Raw genomic sequence first — 16,083 nt, 5'->3', positions numbered from 1 at the left:
TGTGCTGATCCTGGAGAACAGAGAACCATTGTCTGCTGTGTGTAAACTGATGATAGCCATTTATCTGTCTGTTAATACTTTGCAGGCTGGAGTGAAAGCCAAAAAAGCCACAGAGACCTACAAGTCATATGTGGAGAAATATGCCACAGCTAAGTCTGAGTTTGAACAGAAGATGGCAGAAACTGCACAGGTATTGTGATGTTTCCTTTGGATACATTTGCTTTACTGAAATGTGAGCTTGGTTAGTCCGTCTGTGTGCTGCGCAACACTTTAATTCCCTCAGGGTCCATCAATTATGGGAAAAGCAGAAACTGATTTATGGAGGGCCCTACCTTTTTTTTTTTTAATGTTTCGAAAAACGAAGAAAGCAAAAATTCAGCCTCAAACTTGAACTCTGTCTAAAATCATGATATTACCGCAGCTTGAGCACTCAAATATCTTTGATCAAGAACAATTTTTTTTTAGAAGTTTCAATTAGTACTGTCAACATGAACCCCAGCAATTTACCTGAAGTTAAACTTGTCTTTAGTTGTACTTTCAAGCAAATTAATCGAATGACCAAGTTTGAATACCGCTCCCTACTCGCTGAGTGGGTTGTATTTTATTTTTCTAAGTTTGCCGGAACATGATATATATATATATATATATATTGTTATCATCACAAGTTACAAAAGTGTGGGCACATGATCGATCTGTTTCAGCCGCACCTTCGTAATAATCTTTAACAAAATATATTATGTTCACACAAGTTAAAAAGAATAAGAGCACCATTTCATTTCAAGGGCTTCATCTAATACCCCCCCCCCCCGTACACACACACGCACTCACACACAAAAATGCAGTAAAAACGATTATTTTTATCTTGCAATTATTCAGCGGATATTATTGCGATTAACTGGATTAAATGTTTTCATCAATTCACAGCACTAGTTCAAATAGTAAGACGTCCAAGGCTCCAGTACATTGGATAAGTGGCCAAGACCCCGAAGGGTTAATTGTGTAATCTGTCAGCCCAGTGTGTGTGTTCCACATTTCATGTCCTGTATTATCTCCAGATTGTGTTTTTTCCTCTGTAACGGAATCATTGTGGAAATCCTTGATTGGATCCATCTGAGGGGACTGATTAGATAAACTCCAAATTAAAATCAGATCAACAGAATTTGGCCTCCATATCCTCCTGGGCCGCAGCAGCTCCGCCACCAGAAATGGTTCCAGTTAGCCTGACGTTTTTGTTTTCCCCCTGGAGAGAGAGCACCGTTGCAGCTTTTTCGCTTCCTCCGGGATCACAGTCTATGGCTCATCTCAAACGCGGCACATGTGGACATGAGTCTGTAAACACTGAACACATGTGCTCTCTGACATCACTGGGGCTCCGACATGTGTGTTCTCTTTGTCTGTGTGTGTGTGTGTGTGTGGGAGGGAGGGTGTGTCTGTGTTTGAGCGTATGCTAGTTGTTATCGCAGCGACTGACAAAAGCACATTATAGTGTGCGTGTGTGTGTGTGTGTGTGTGTGTGTGTATGTGTGTGGAAGCAGGAGTGAGCGGCTCTTCATATGTGTGTGTTTGTGGTCAGGAAGGCTCATCTTCCTTCCCATCCCCACTGTGATTTTCCAGTTTATGATTATTTATACTCATTCTCTGTGGTTTACCCCAAAAGTAAAGTCAGATATAAATGGTTGTAATTAGTAGCGTTTAAAGTTGTGTTTTCCTCTAGTGAGCTACGTGATGTATCACATGAACAAAATAACTGACATCTTGCGAGACGAGGAAGACCACCCAGTCGCATGGAAAGTGGCAGTGACATAATAAGGATGTGCTGTTTCCTTGGCTGCATCCTGTTATTTGCATATTTGTTATCATGTATTAGATGGACGCTATAGTTGGGTTTCCATCAATGTTTTTTGATGAGCTTTTTCAAGTTTTGCATTTGAGAAGGTTAATCAAAACAGCAGAATGAAAGAGAGAGGGAAAAAATAAAACCCCTCCCTCAATTTCCGCAAAAAATATTTCACACTCGTTTGAGGTGGTTTTCCCATTTTGCAGAAAAGGGTAAATGCCTAAAACATGAGATGGAAACCTACTTTTATGCCTCCGCACCAGAAAGAGCTGCAGACTGGAACCATTATGGTCCATCCATATGCCCCATTCCTGTCAACGGAATATTTCAGGAATGCATTGAGGGAGGTTTTCCAATTTTCCACAAATGTCCACTGAGGCTCAAGGACGAACCAAAAAAGGGGGTAAAAGGTCAAGGTCAATGCGACAGGCTCGCATCATACAATCCTGATGTTTCTGGTTTGAGTAAACTCTGACGTAGCAGATCTTTAACCCACTAGACTGACCGGATGTTTTCACTGCTGTTGTCCTTACGGATATTCCCAAGTTGAGTCTTTGTCTGTGGACAGTAGCAACATGTTCAATTGTAGCTAGTACTGAAGAACCACGACAGACTCAAGACCTCTCCCCATTTTTGCTGCTCTTCTTCTGCTCTGTTGTTGCAGCCATGCTTAACGCTGCCTCTACCGCCATCTTCTGGCAGCATTACATTGTCTGTTATTCACCTGACAGTAAAACGGAAACGCAACGCATCGCGGTGCCATAACGACCCTCACCATGTGTTACAGAAATTCCAAGATATCGAAGAAAACCACATCCTCCACATGAAGGAGATCATTCATTCATATTCACAGTCGGTCGATGAAACCCACATTCAGATAGGAGAGGTAAGTGTGCGCTCAAAACAGACATGCTTTCAAACATTCCTGCAGCTTGAGTAGGTGTTGACCTGAGGCTGTGCTCATTGGGTTCACTGTGTCATATCAATTAGTGTCATCTTTGATCTCACTAATCATTTAACTGAGAAACAGGAAATGGTCCATTCAGCCTTTTATGCACAGCAATTAAAAACTGATCAAAACTCCCTCTCGACCAATCTGAAACAATCTGATGAGTTAAATACACTCCGGCGGAGCCGAACGTGTTATCAAGTCAAACTGTGAAGGCTTTCAGACATAATTAATAACTATGTAAGTCAGTATTTTGAAACGACCCTTAATTTTTTTCCCCCCGTTTATTTATTAATCAGTTTGGGGCCCCGTAGCAAAGACAAACAGGTTTATTTTGGGAGCACAGGATGTAACTTTCCCTCAACTTAGTTATTTTGAGGCCCATGTACCTTTTTAGCCAAAAATAGTCAAATTGAGGCAACGAGGTATATCTTGTTGCCTCAATAAGGGGGGTGGGAGCAAGTTATATCTTGTGGCCTCAAAATAGTTAAATAGTGGGAACAAGTTAGATCTCAATACCCAAGTATTGCTTAATTGAAGGAAGATGTACCTGGTGGCCACAAATTAGTTTAGAATTTAGCTTTAGAATTTAGGGGACAAGTTATAGCCTGTTGCCTCAAAATAGCAAAAGTAAGATAAGTTATATCTCGTGGCCTGAAGATATATACATATATTTCCCTTCTGGGGCTTCTCCAGGATTCTATAAATCAGCAATCATACTGTACTTCCCAAATGACTCGCTCTCTGCTGCTCTCACTAATCTGCCAGTGCAATTCCCTTGACGTCCATAGAGGGTCCCACAACTCCACCAAAACTCTCTCAGTCTTGCCTGTAGCTCATGCGGCTAGTGGGAAAGAATTTGCAGCGACACAGGCTACCGCGGGTTATGCAGACCCCTGTGGTTCTGAGAAGAAGATGGATGGGCAGTGCTGCTGCCTTTCGCCGAGCCGAATTAAAATAGACACATAGCAAGTCTTTTCAGACCAGGAAATCACAAGCATGGAGACAAACACTTGCCAGACCTTTGGGACTAGTATTGTCTCATACGGGTGAGGGAGGAGGGGAGAGGGCTAAGCGAAGGAGGCTGAGGCCAACTCGGCGGTAATCTGCTGAGTCACAGAGCCCACTGGCGTTCGTGCTGACAAGCAAACACGCTGACCAAATCATAGATTTACATTTGCTGTAAGAAATTAGATGATCTAATATTAGGGTTTCAATTAAACTCTTATGGACACTAATTTAATTATATTTTTTCTTTCCGTCACTTTGTCTTTTACTCTTTCTTTGCTCTCTTTCCTTCATTTTTCTACCCAGTTTAATTCTTCATTATCAGGTGGTCTGATCCGAGCATGGAAATGAAATAAACACCCAAATACCTTTTATTTTTCCAGTAGTCCAGACTGATGAACTAAGATGTACACAAATGTATTAACCACTTTCTGATTCGGGGCTGCATGCAGGGATTGGTAGTTTTCTACAAAGTTTTCAGCGAGTATGACTTGTTATATGTGTGTAGAGCTGAATTTAAACCGGTTAGTGATATTTGTTACAGCAGTGGCAGCGGCAGAACTGCTGTTAGAGGAGGTCACTCCAGCATCACCACGTCTCCTGGCTCATTCCTGTTTTTACCGTTGCCTCGAAAGAACCTGTAAATTCTTTTTGTTGTGCATGCTCATGGGAGGAATTTCATTTAGCTTGACCCAGTAATTCAAACAATTTAGGCTCAAGCTTCTGCAAAATGCATGAAAATAACGCAAGCGGGTGGAAAAGAGAATTATTAAACTTGATAGAATTTCAAACCAAAGCCTTAGAATTCGATTATCACAATCACAGAACTGCACTAATCCTTCCGTCCTGTTACCTTGCACTCTTTGGCACAATCTAATTACATATTCTCATACTCATATTACCTACTGTAAGTATAGCCTGTACACTCAAGTATTTATTTATATGCCTATAGATACTATATATCATATTATACCATATCTGTGTGCATATACTTATATATCAATATTTATACATATAATTATTATACTAAATTATATACATATATACTGTACTGCTGTTACTTTACTATATACTGTATTCTTAGTCGTAACAATTACATACCACCCTATCATCGGTATTATTACTGTCAGTATCATTATCATTTTGCCACTGGACCTTACCTACCTTCTTATTTATCTTTTATTTATCTTGTGTTTTTTTTGAAGTGTTTTTGTCCTATTTTTATTTTTTTGTGTCTACTACTCTTCTACAAGTGTACTTTATTCCATATTTATTTTATTCCATTGTATTTTTTTTTATTGTATTCTGCTATGACGACATAATTTCCCTCCAGGGATGACTAAAGTAAGTAACTAATAAGTACTTGATAAGGAAGTATCTATCTGTCTATCTAATCTATCGATGGTTTATCACAGTAAATCCTGACTTCTTGTCATTTTTACACGAAATAGCGCTTGACCCTGTAAGAAATGTCTCAAAAACTGAACATCTTTTTAAGTTCCTAAAATATCAGTTGCTGGGTGCCTCACTAGCAAATAAAACAACCTTATCATTGATTGACAAACAAAAAAAAAAAAAAAAACAGTTCAAATATTCACACATTCTTTGGTTTCAAACCCGATTGCAGGAAGGACTTTTTTTTTTTTTTTTTTTTTTTTTTTAGGGGGAATGTTCGTTGGTGGGAACTTGTGGGTTTCTTCACCATTGCACGAGTGACTGTACAGGACTTAACATATCTGAGGTGGGACAGAATCTTCGTGTGGTGCTGGCAGGTGAACAGATGGGGGTGTTTGAGGACTCCATGTGTAATGATGCATTAGAGAAGACATGGTTGTTTACACTAGCACCAGGCCGACAGCGGCGTTAGCAGGGACTGTACGGGGGCAATGCTGGAGCTGTTGTCAGTCACGAGTTACTAGAGGCAAACCAAAGCTAAGGATACCTGTAGCGAGTGACAGACTGGGTCATCTGTTGGATTATTCCACTATTCTGTGTCACAGTTCTTTTTATTGTAATTGAATTCTATCTTATCAGAGGCAAACCCTTATCAGTCGACCGTTAACCCTCAACTGCAAGCATCACTAAAGCTTGGATCAGATCATGCAATATTTTCGTTTCTCGCGATGGTTGTGTTCGATTAAGCAACCGTGGTTCCACAAATTCTTGATAATAAACTACAAGAGTATGCTGTCAAGAAATTGTCAATCATGGCAACAGAAGCGATTTGTGTGATGATGCTGGTCATGTTTTGTTTAGTTTTTGTTTTGTTTTGTTTTTTAAAAGAAAGAGGAAGTGATTGTGGATCCGTTCACATCAAATAACCAATAACCCACATACACCTGTATAATATATAATAGAGTTAAAAATTCACTTCCAAGAAGGAATTGATTTGTTGGAATCCGTATTGAAATCGATAAAGAGAATCAACATGAGAATTGATACATTTCCAAGAAGACCAAAGAGCAGCTGTGATGACAGTTGGCTGGCACAGTGGTTTTCAAAGTGGGGGCCGCCAGGGGGCCTCGGAAAATTGGAGGGAAGTGAAGAAAAAAAGTTTTGAAAAAAATAATTAAATTTTTTGAATCATTATTATGAAATGCAATGTAATTATTTGTGAAATCATCATTATAGAATATCATTTAAAATAGTATATCATATCGAAATGTTATTTGCCATGCTTATCTTTCTGATTGCCTGCCAGTCAATTGTCCATGCGTGTTTGCAAAGGGGGGGGTCCGTGGCCAGAAGCAAATGCTGTTTGGGGGGCCATGACATGAAAAAGTTTGGGAACCCCTGGGCTAGCATGTCAAATTAAAAAAAAAAAAAAAAATTAAATATTACTGTAATCTGGACCTCTTTTTTTTTTTTTTTTTTTTACCATTTTCGAACTGAGATGGGGAATTTTTAAGAATCAGAACTGATAAACCTATTCAGAGTTGACGAATTTCAAGTGATACCCAACCCTAGTAGCTGAGCGCTAACGTTATTGGTGAACGATAGCCTTGCATATCTCGGCTACTCGCTGGGTTGCTAAAGTGTCTAAGATTTGTCATTCTGTCATGGTAGCCTGGTGGAAACTTAAAAAAGGAGGACTATTGTTGCCACTGCTTGACAAATCTTCCCTCTGTTTCCGTCTGACCCTGGCAACAGCTGCATTTCTCTTTCCCTTCACCATGATGTTTACATTTGTGCGCCAGAGTGCACTCTTTCATCCCCTTTGACAATGTCAGGCAACATGTCGCCTGCACATCGCCAGAATTGTCACACTAGAAGTAAAAAGGCTAAAAAAACTGGCATGCTTGACTCAGTTGTAGACTCATGGGACATCCCAGACGCCTCATCGCTGTTTTGGATTATGCTGTTCTGTATGAGATAAAGAGGACCATCTGTCAGGCCTGACGTTCATGGACGAGCACGGCCATAGAGATGTGTCGGTCAAGATAAAATGGTGTCAAAATCCGGCCGAATTTTTGTCGTCTCATCCTGGCATATTGTCAAAAAGAAATCCCATCAACCTGACAGGATCAGTTCACTGGGCATGAAGGAGAAGACGGTTAAAATAAAAGCACGGGAGGAGAAAAGTGAGCCGTGTAAAGAGGAAAATACCTCATGTAGGGTTCAACGTTTGATTAGATGAAGTGCACATTGCTGTTCCCCTGCGTGGAGAGCTTTAAACTCACATAGGGGCAGGTGTCTCTGTCAGTGTGCGTGCAGTGTTTGTTTTTGTAAGTGAGCATTTGTGTGAGAGTGAGGATGCCTTGAAGGGAGATGCATGTTTCAAGCATGTGGGCAAAAGTCTCAGCGGAAGGAGGTTTTGTGTGTGTGAGAGAGCGGCTAGCGGGGCACGCAGGTTGATGACATTAGTGCCCTCCGCCGTGGCAGCAGCACCTGACAGATTGCGTGTGCTGCTGTGAGCATGCTTCCTCGCCGCTCCCCCTCACCCACATCGCCCTCCGTCTAACATCCTCTCCTGCCAGGGCACAGAAGGCTAATGCACTCCACCTCGCCACAGGGCCTCAAGGGGGAGGGGGGAGGGAGGGTTACATGTATATGTGTGTGTGTTTGTTTGATAGTAGAGCCACTCTGTGCTTACAGTATCACGCACATCTAAATGGTTTGGTGAGATGGCACAGAATCCGTCGCTGCTCTCCATCCCCATGCCTATACATCACTTTCACTTCCCCCTCAGTAAACACACAAGCACACATGCACATCCAAAACAAACAAGCAAACAAACACTAGGCTTCCTCTGATACTGCCCAACGGGCATCAGTGGTAACTCTGCCAACAACAATGATTCAACCTGACGCTACACTAAAGTACAGTATGTCTCCGCAGGCCAAGTGAATGTTATAAATATCAACTGAAGGCGAATCGTCATGAGTAGCGGGCAGAACTAACCGCAGCAGACTGCGTTTGTCTCCCGTCTGGTGTATTGTAAAGCGCATCCTGCAAGATCTGGCCACACACTCAGCCTCTGACGCTTGTGCTTTGTTTTCCTTTGTTCTCTGAAGTATTTGTATGTTATCACAAAACTGAAACCAAACGCCAAACTCAATCGACGAGGACTAAGTTAAATGTCAGGTTCACGTCATTTAGCTGTGGGGGATGTTATTGAATGTATATGTAATCATGTGAATTCCATTCTAGTGCACCAAAAATATCTATGCATACCAATTAAAAGGCGACTGTAAGTGGAGATTTGTGTTCTGACTGCTGCAGACGTTGACAAATACATCAACGTATAAGTTATTTATTCACACATTTGAAAAACAAGAAAAGTCAGACAGGAAAAGTAAATAGAAAAAGTACATGTGCATCCTAAAACCTGAGCTAAAAGAAAAAAAAAAAGATGAAATAAATGCAAAGTAAAATATTCACCCAGATTTATCTTTTTTAAAAGCTTTGCTTAAATCTCTCAACGTAAACAATGGAGAAAACTACAAACTGTATTTAAGATACAAATTAAAGTAATGAAGTAACACAATTTTTTTTGAAATGGTAACAACTAAGGAGAAGAAATGCAATGTTGAAAGCATGTCAAACATGACAAAATCAAAATTCAATGTAAAAATTATCTTGAAATCAAGGCACTTTTGAGTCTCGTTTTGTGCCAGCTCAAGCACCGAGATAAACAACCCTTGGGGATGAATAAAGTATTCTGATTCTGAAACTCAGAATGTTGTTGGAAGCTCAAATCACCAACCGTATATATTCTATATGTGTGTGTGTGTGTGTGTGTGTGTGTGTGTGTGTGTGTGTGTGTGTGCTGTTGCGATCCCAATTGAACAATAAAATAATTTCATATCAGTCACAAAACCGTTTTTATTGCATTTCTAAAGGGACAAAAATGCAAGAAATGTTGAAAAAGCAGTCCAAGGAAATGCCAGTAGCGCAGTAGGGAGTACTGCCAGTCTGAAGCCACATTTGAAGTAGATGAAATGAAACCGTCTCGCTCTTTGGCCAGAACCAGAGGTTGGCTAACCGCACTACAATATTAACTAAGTGTTGTTCCGTCTTAAGGGGGAACTACTTTGGTGAGTTTGAATGTAGTTGAGCTGCCAGGACGTGAGCATGTAGTTAATCTCACTTGGTTAAACACCTTTGTCAAGAAGGAGCTCTGGCAAACTCAAGTTTTCCACGAGAAAATCAGATCCCATTATATAACCTCAAATAAATGTTCCGTTAATTGATTGAAGTGGATGTAATTCGCAAAATAGAACATTAATCAACTGTGTAAATCCCTAATTATTCCGGTACCAAAGGGGGCTGGTGATTTTACACAAGATTGTGCTTTTGACGAACTTGCTGGTGCACTGCCCGATAACTCTGAAGTCGTTAATGTGAAGGTTTTTTTTAATTTGTTTATTTTTATTTTGTAGGTTCAAAATGAATTTGTGAGGAACGTTGAGAACACCTCAGTGGAGAGCTTAATACAGAAACTGGCCGAGACCAAAGGAACAGGCAAGGAGAGACCAGGTAAGCCATCTTGTATCTTTAATTGTAATAATAAGTGTTTGTCTGTTTAAATAAACTAGCAGCCACGAGAACAGGCCTGTTCCTGCCTGGTAGGGAGGGGAGGGGTATATAGAGAGGGGCAATTAGAAGTAGGAGAGGGCCATCAGAGTCAATCATAGTAATCTGCTGTAAAGGTAGGCAGGCTTGGCATTCCAGTAAGCATGTGACACACGGGGGGCTTTGCTGGGCTCGCAGACTAAGCAGGCAGAACCAACCTTTTCAGGAGGTCAGAGCTCAACAATGACTCCTGTGTAAACTTTGCCATGCCACAATAATCAAGGGAATACTCCTTTGACTCTCCCCCCTCACCTCGTCTTGATACACAAACACAGAAACAGCTCATTCAATTACATTAGGCCCCTTAGTTTACTCTACAAGGATCGATTTTTATACCAGCCCCTTTATAAGTTCTAATTAGTGTGTGAAATCCAATGCTTGTGTATAGTTCAAAGCCTAAATATCCAATTACTTCACTCGTCTCTGTTCTTGTTCTACATTACGTCAGGTCACAGACACAAAGGGTTCACCTCTGCTGTGTATGTGTGTAAACAAACGGTGACCCCTGTGTCCAGACGCTGCGTCCAAGAAGTGGTGGCCCTCATTTGTTTGGACAGCAGAATTAATTGAGGCTAAAAAAACGGTCAGAAAATTCCTCTCGTATCAAGCTGTTCATTAGGGATTGCGCAGCAGCCCCGGCCCTGTCAGAAAAATAACCTGTCTGTCCCCTGATTAAATAGTTGAACGGATGGCCGGTCCACTGCCTTTAGAGAGAGAGAGGTTGAATAAACTTTCTATTGCGGAAACGATCCCAAAGTGACACGCTGCGAGGCAGGGGGGTTCAGAGTGTGCAACGATATCCAGCTGAGCTGTCAACTGGCGGTGGGCCAGACACGCAAACCCCCCTCTGCCCCTCTCCCACTCCCAGTGCCATGTGAAGCATATGCAATTTAAAAAACCATCCTCCACTCATGCGTGACTGCATGCTTCCCTCACAGAGGAGAAAGAAAAGAAACATCTTCCCCTGTATAAACAAAGTCGTCTGTCTGTTTAGGAGAGCTTTAAACAGTTCCTAATGTCTGCCCAGATTTAGGTAATATTCATGTGTCTGGTGTTTGGACTTTTTTTGCAGTTGGTGTGCATAAATATTGTCAAATGCAATCGCAGGATGTTTGTTGCGAAGGGTTCCTGCTCTGACTGGGCCTTACGTAGGTTCACAGCAGCTTTTGTTAAACATCCCAGAGCTTAAGAATGTCAATTTCCAGTAATGCCACCAGATTTGTGCCCTGTAACAATTGTTTGATATCATCAACTGATGCAGTTAATGAAAGACGTCAGATTTGAATGAGATAATGATTATGAGTTTCTCCAGGAAATGATGAGTTTTAATCCGTACCTGGTTCTTGTCAGTGAAGGGATGATGAAATTATGGTGTCTGGGCGCATCTCCCTCACTTCCTCCCACGAGATTAAGTTGTCGAAAGTCAGTTTTGTTTTGATTGGCATGAAACGCACACGAGCACATACACAAACAGTCGTTCGTGCTGTCATTGTGTATTTGCCGGCGGTTAAGGCCTGATATTGCACAGTAGAGTAGATCAGTCATTGGTGTACTTTATCCACTTCACTTGGCGTGATGCATGGCTCTCGTGACTCGCCGCTTCCCTGCGCTTCACTCGGCATTGCACACGCCAAACAATGCGTCAATGCAGCTCGCGACTCCTCTGGGGAGACAGCATTGACATGCCGCTACTGTATACATTTTGAGTTAAAATATCATTAGCTTTGTTCTTTTCAGGTCAAGGCGTATTAGTGTATGGGAAATAGTGCCAGAGGGCCCTGCCCCATCTCTGTCGCTCCCTCTCGCTCTCTTCTGCTCATCTTGCAAGCTATTAGGCTTTCTAGTCATATGCACTCTTAACACAGTCTTCATGAATTGGATGTCTTGTAATTAAAAGAATGTTTGTTTTATATTATTCAGTGGGTTTTTTTTTCCTTGTGTGTTGCAGCTAGTTGCCAAGTAAGAAAAGCATCTATCCTGCATCTTTCATGAGAGCAGTCCAACTATGTGGCCTTCTAGTTTAAAATCTCTGAATTCTTCAGAAAGGCGCTGGTGTCGTCACTGGATCTTTCCAGGCAACCAGTCATATATTAGATTAGTACCACAACTAAATAGGCAGCAGACGCCACAGCTCACTGTAGACAGACGCACAAACTCTGTCTCGCTGTGCTCAGGAGATGGTAAATGGGCTTAGAAGTACTCAAAGGCTTTACGACGTTGCCTCATTCATCCATTCACACGCGCAAACACTGATGGAGTTGGCTGCCATGCGAGGTGCCAACCAGTAGCCCTTTTTTTTCTTACACAGCCTTTGCAAGGCCTGAATAGTACACCATTATAAAACTGCAGAAAGATGAGGAACAGATATTCAGCCTGTGATCTGGCAGTGGAACTATTCACCGTGCCAAATCCATGTCTGTGTTTGAGGGACAGCCAGAAAAGCTGAGCAGCTCAATAAAGAAAACAACAACAAAAACAAAACACTGTTGATTCACACATCGTTCATCGTTTGCAGAATTCCAGAAGTGTTGGGCCTTGTGTAAACATCAAAGCATCGTAACAACTGTCAGTTTTACTGTGATACTGCATAGTGAGAAGTTACTTCCTCAAGGAGACTCGGGAGCCAGGAGACTGAACCAGAAACACCTTGATAAGTAAACAGGCTGCTCTCGTCTCGAGCCACACTACCACGAAGTTTTGTATAAACTTGGACGAGTATGTCCTTGGGGTTGACATAACGGAACAGGAAATGAACCAATCAGAATCTTTCCTCCATTGGTGTCTGGGTGAATCAATGACTCCCCCTTGCCAGAACTTCTGAGTTGCTGTAACACCGCGTTAAGTAATTCAAGTAAGTCAATGTGGGCAATAATCTGATTTTGACAGTTGTCTCAGCCAATCATATTTTATTGGATGATGGGCGGCACAACACCCCTGCATCTTCCAGGCATTTGCAAATGTTTAGCATAAGTAGTCGGTGTGTAAGAAAGAGACTAGAGGAGCCACTTAGAGAGCTGTGAAATAGCAGGAGTTAGCAACCAAGAAGCAGTGTGGCAGAAAAATTGGGAACAATTTCTGTTTGCAACTATGAATTTTCCAGAAAGGTTGATCATCACCTGCCTTTCCAGGATGGTTCTACGACTAGAAGCTCTGTCAAGATGGCAGCTACAGTTCAGTTGCTAGCCTTAGCTAACAGACATCCTGCATACCAACAAGCTCGACATTTCTGCTTGAATTGTCTGTTGTTGTTGTTGTTGTTGTTGTTTTTTGTTTGTTTTCCTGACAAGAAACCCCGGCCTGGCTTTTCTGATGTCTGTGATGCTACCAAAAACTTGACAGCCATTTCTATCCGGCTTCTACTTCAACTTAGGTTGTTGTTGAAACATGGGCAGAGCTCAAGCTTTTTTGGCATTGTTTGTCCCTCTGTCTGTTGGAAGGATTAAAAACTAAGAGGCTGATTGTTGAAACTTAGTGGAGGGGTGGAGCATGAGCCAAAAAATGACCCATAAAATTCTGGTGCTGATCGCTTTAACAGGGAAAAAAATGGCTGTTTTTTTTTTATTTTTTTTATTGCATTTGGCCAAGTTTGCCTTGGTGGAGGTACACATTCATAGCCCTCTAGTTTCATCTTGTATTATTGTGATAAATGACCTGCCGCACTCATTCATAACACAGGGTACTCAAACACAGATATATCAGTCAAACAGTGGGTCTCAGGAAGTTTTCATTAATTCCTCCTCAGGAGATATTTCAAAGGGCCTTGGTGAAAGTCTGAGTGCACTTCTAGTTAAATAAATGGTTCTTGTGAATTAACTACTCAAATTTCAGTTTGTTTTACTGTATAACTCCAGCATCACTCCCTTCAATAGATGATTACCACACACACACACACACACACACACACACACACACACACACACACGCACACACACACACGCACACACACACACAAACAGCCCGACCTCCTGCATTTCAATGACTGACACATACCCACATTGCATGACTTGCTGCTGCCTTTTCTACAGCTTTCAGTGTGTGTGTGTGTGTGTGTGTGTGTGTGTGTGTGTGTGTGTGTGTGTGTGTGTGTGTGTGTGTGTGTGTGTGTGTGTGCATGCGTGTGTATGTTAATGTGCCAGCCCTTCAAAAAGCCCCCCAAATGTTTCTGGAGGCATACTTGAAGCGTGACATTCCCAGTACAGGCCCTTGGAGGTAAATGTGTTTAATTGATGAGCATTAAATTAAGTGTGAACTTTGTTGTTATTCGCTCTTTTCTCATCATATAAATGATGTATCCGAATAACCAAAAGCAATGTTTCTTTTCTAAATCCGTGGCTGGTTGTGCTCCGAGTGAGCTCATGGTTGTTGGCTGGAATGGATATGACAGTGTTAGTTCAGACTATTAATTCGGGTTGATTATTTCCCTGGCTCTGTATGTTGATGTGTGGATGATCATGTTTGTTTGTTTATCTCTTCTTTAATTTTTTCCCCCCCGGTTCATGCCAAAGAGAAGTCAAAAAGGGCATCTCTTAAGCCTGTGAGCAGATTTGTCCATGTGGCTTTAAACACTTCATTGCATGTAATCTTGGACTTGTTTATCTTATTGTAATAGGGTTAGTGACTTTGCGTGTCCCGTGTGGGCAGGTTTAGTTTCAGCCTGGTTTAGTCCTCATACCTGCTGTTTGCTGTGAGAGCCAAGACCCTTGCATTGATTAAGAGTTGGTTCATGAGTAACAATTTATGTGGTCCAGGTGGGGGTTGTGTGTGTGTGTGTGTGTGTGTGTGTGTGTGTGTGTGTGTGTGTGTGTGTGTGTGTGTGTCTGTTCAATGCTGTAGTGGAGTGCTTTGTGTCCCGAGGAGGGACTGGCGCATCTCTGCCAGCGCCACCAGACACATATTTGACTCCGCTATTGACCCTGTCTGCCCTCTGGGATCAGCCCAGCCCTGTTTGTATACACTCTCTGTATGGCACGCCAGACTGCATGGTGTGGATCTGGCAAAATGTTTGTGTGTGTGTGTGTGTGTGTGTGTGGGTGTGTGTGTGTATGTGTGTGTGTGTGTGGGTGTGAGACTATTGCGTGATGTACATTCACAGCATTCACAGCAGTGGGTCATTGACCCTTTCTGTGCCAAATGAACCTAAATGAATTTTTTGTCTCATTAGGACCCATTGAGTTTGAGGAGTGCAATGCAGCTATTGCTACTGAAGGTAAGAGCCTGCACAACTTGAAATGTAAATAAAACATCCTCACACTTCACTTAAATCTTAAATGCGCACTGCATACAAATTAAAGCAATGATAGAGAACAAATACCTTTTTTATTTTATTTTATTTTTTTTTAAATCAAAATTGTAATAAAATGCTGTTTTTGTTTCAAGGTGCCAAACCCAGGAAGAGAAAACCATTTGGCATCCCTGGTCGAAGAAAAGACAAGGACACCGACTCCACGTAAGTGAAGACTTGGTTTTTCTCTACTCCACTGGTAAATTTTTTTTTCTGTTTCCAGACAGTTTGAAAGATTTTTTTCATCATTCTGTGACCATTTTATCTTACAGGGAGTCCACAGAAGTTGAAACTGCTGTAAGTGAAGTTTTTAATCTTAACAGCTGGAGAGGTTCACTCTTTGACTTGATACTGCTTCATTTATTTACTGACAGTTTTATACAGGTGTGAAATGATTCAGGTGCTTCTCACTTTGATTAAATTCTGATTTATGAGAGCCAGAGATCAAATACTTAAATCAATGAATGTGGCTGCAGCTCAGTTTCTGATTAAAACATACGCTGCACAGAGTATATTTTTTTTTATCCCAGTTATATAATATCCAAGTTCCACCATTATATCCAGGTGTGGTTTCTTAATCTTGTACCACCAACTTAAACACAAGAGATGTTTTCCCTCCATAATTATAATAATAATAATAATAATAATAATAGTAGTAATATTGTAACCTTATATTGATGAGAGCTAATTTCAGAGTTTTCAAACTTCTAACCAATCTTCTGTTATGAAAATGAATGATGTTCAGCTTATTGAATTCATCTGAGCAAAATACAATAAATGCTGAGGCAGGCTGACTGACTTCTCGAATCATTAAGGTTTGAATAATCGATCATTACATTTTCTACATCAGTGCACTAATCATGTAATTACGATGGGCAGGATTGTCCATGTCATTTTTCCCATTCTTGCTCAGTGTGTCATTTTCTTTTCAAA

At 41.3% G+C, this 16,083-nt stretch overlaps 1 protein-coding gene across 9 annotated transcripts in view; it reads left to right on the top strand.

The window, feature by feature from the left end:
* Window positions 1-16,083, top strand: part of fcho2 (FCH and mu domain containing endocytic adaptor 2) — a 58,167-nt gene that overhangs the window by 16,918 nt on the left and 25,166 nt on the right. For all 9 annotated transcript variants that reach the window (XM_086186792.1, XM_086186795.1, XM_086186794.1 and 6 more), the window contains exons 6-11: window positions 86-190; window positions 2,625-2,723; window positions 9,677-9,773; window positions 15,031-15,075; window positions 15,246-15,315; window positions 15,423-15,447. In XM_086186792.1, the coding sequence (XP_086042918.1) occupies window positions 86-190; window positions 2,625-2,723; window positions 9,677-9,773; window positions 15,031-15,075; window positions 15,246-15,315; window positions 15,423-15,447 (441 nt within the window). The remainder of the gene's footprint in view (window positions 1-85; window positions 191-2,624; window positions 2,724-9,676; window positions 9,774-15,030; window positions 15,076-15,245; window positions 15,316-15,422; window positions 15,448-16,083) is intronic.

Source organism: Aulostomus chinensis, chromosome 19 (assembly GCF_037954235.1).
Source record: "Aulostomus chinensis isolate RoL2024-O1b breed Wild chromosome 19, RoL_Achi_v1.0, whole genome shotgun sequence".
NCBI classification, from domain to species: domain Eukaryota; kingdom Metazoa; phylum Chordata; class Actinopteri; order Syngnathiformes; family Aulostomidae; genus Aulostomus; species Aulostomus chinensis.
The sequence above is the reverse complement of the archived record's forward strand: the minus strand, read 5'-3'. Positions and strand labels throughout refer to the sequence as shown.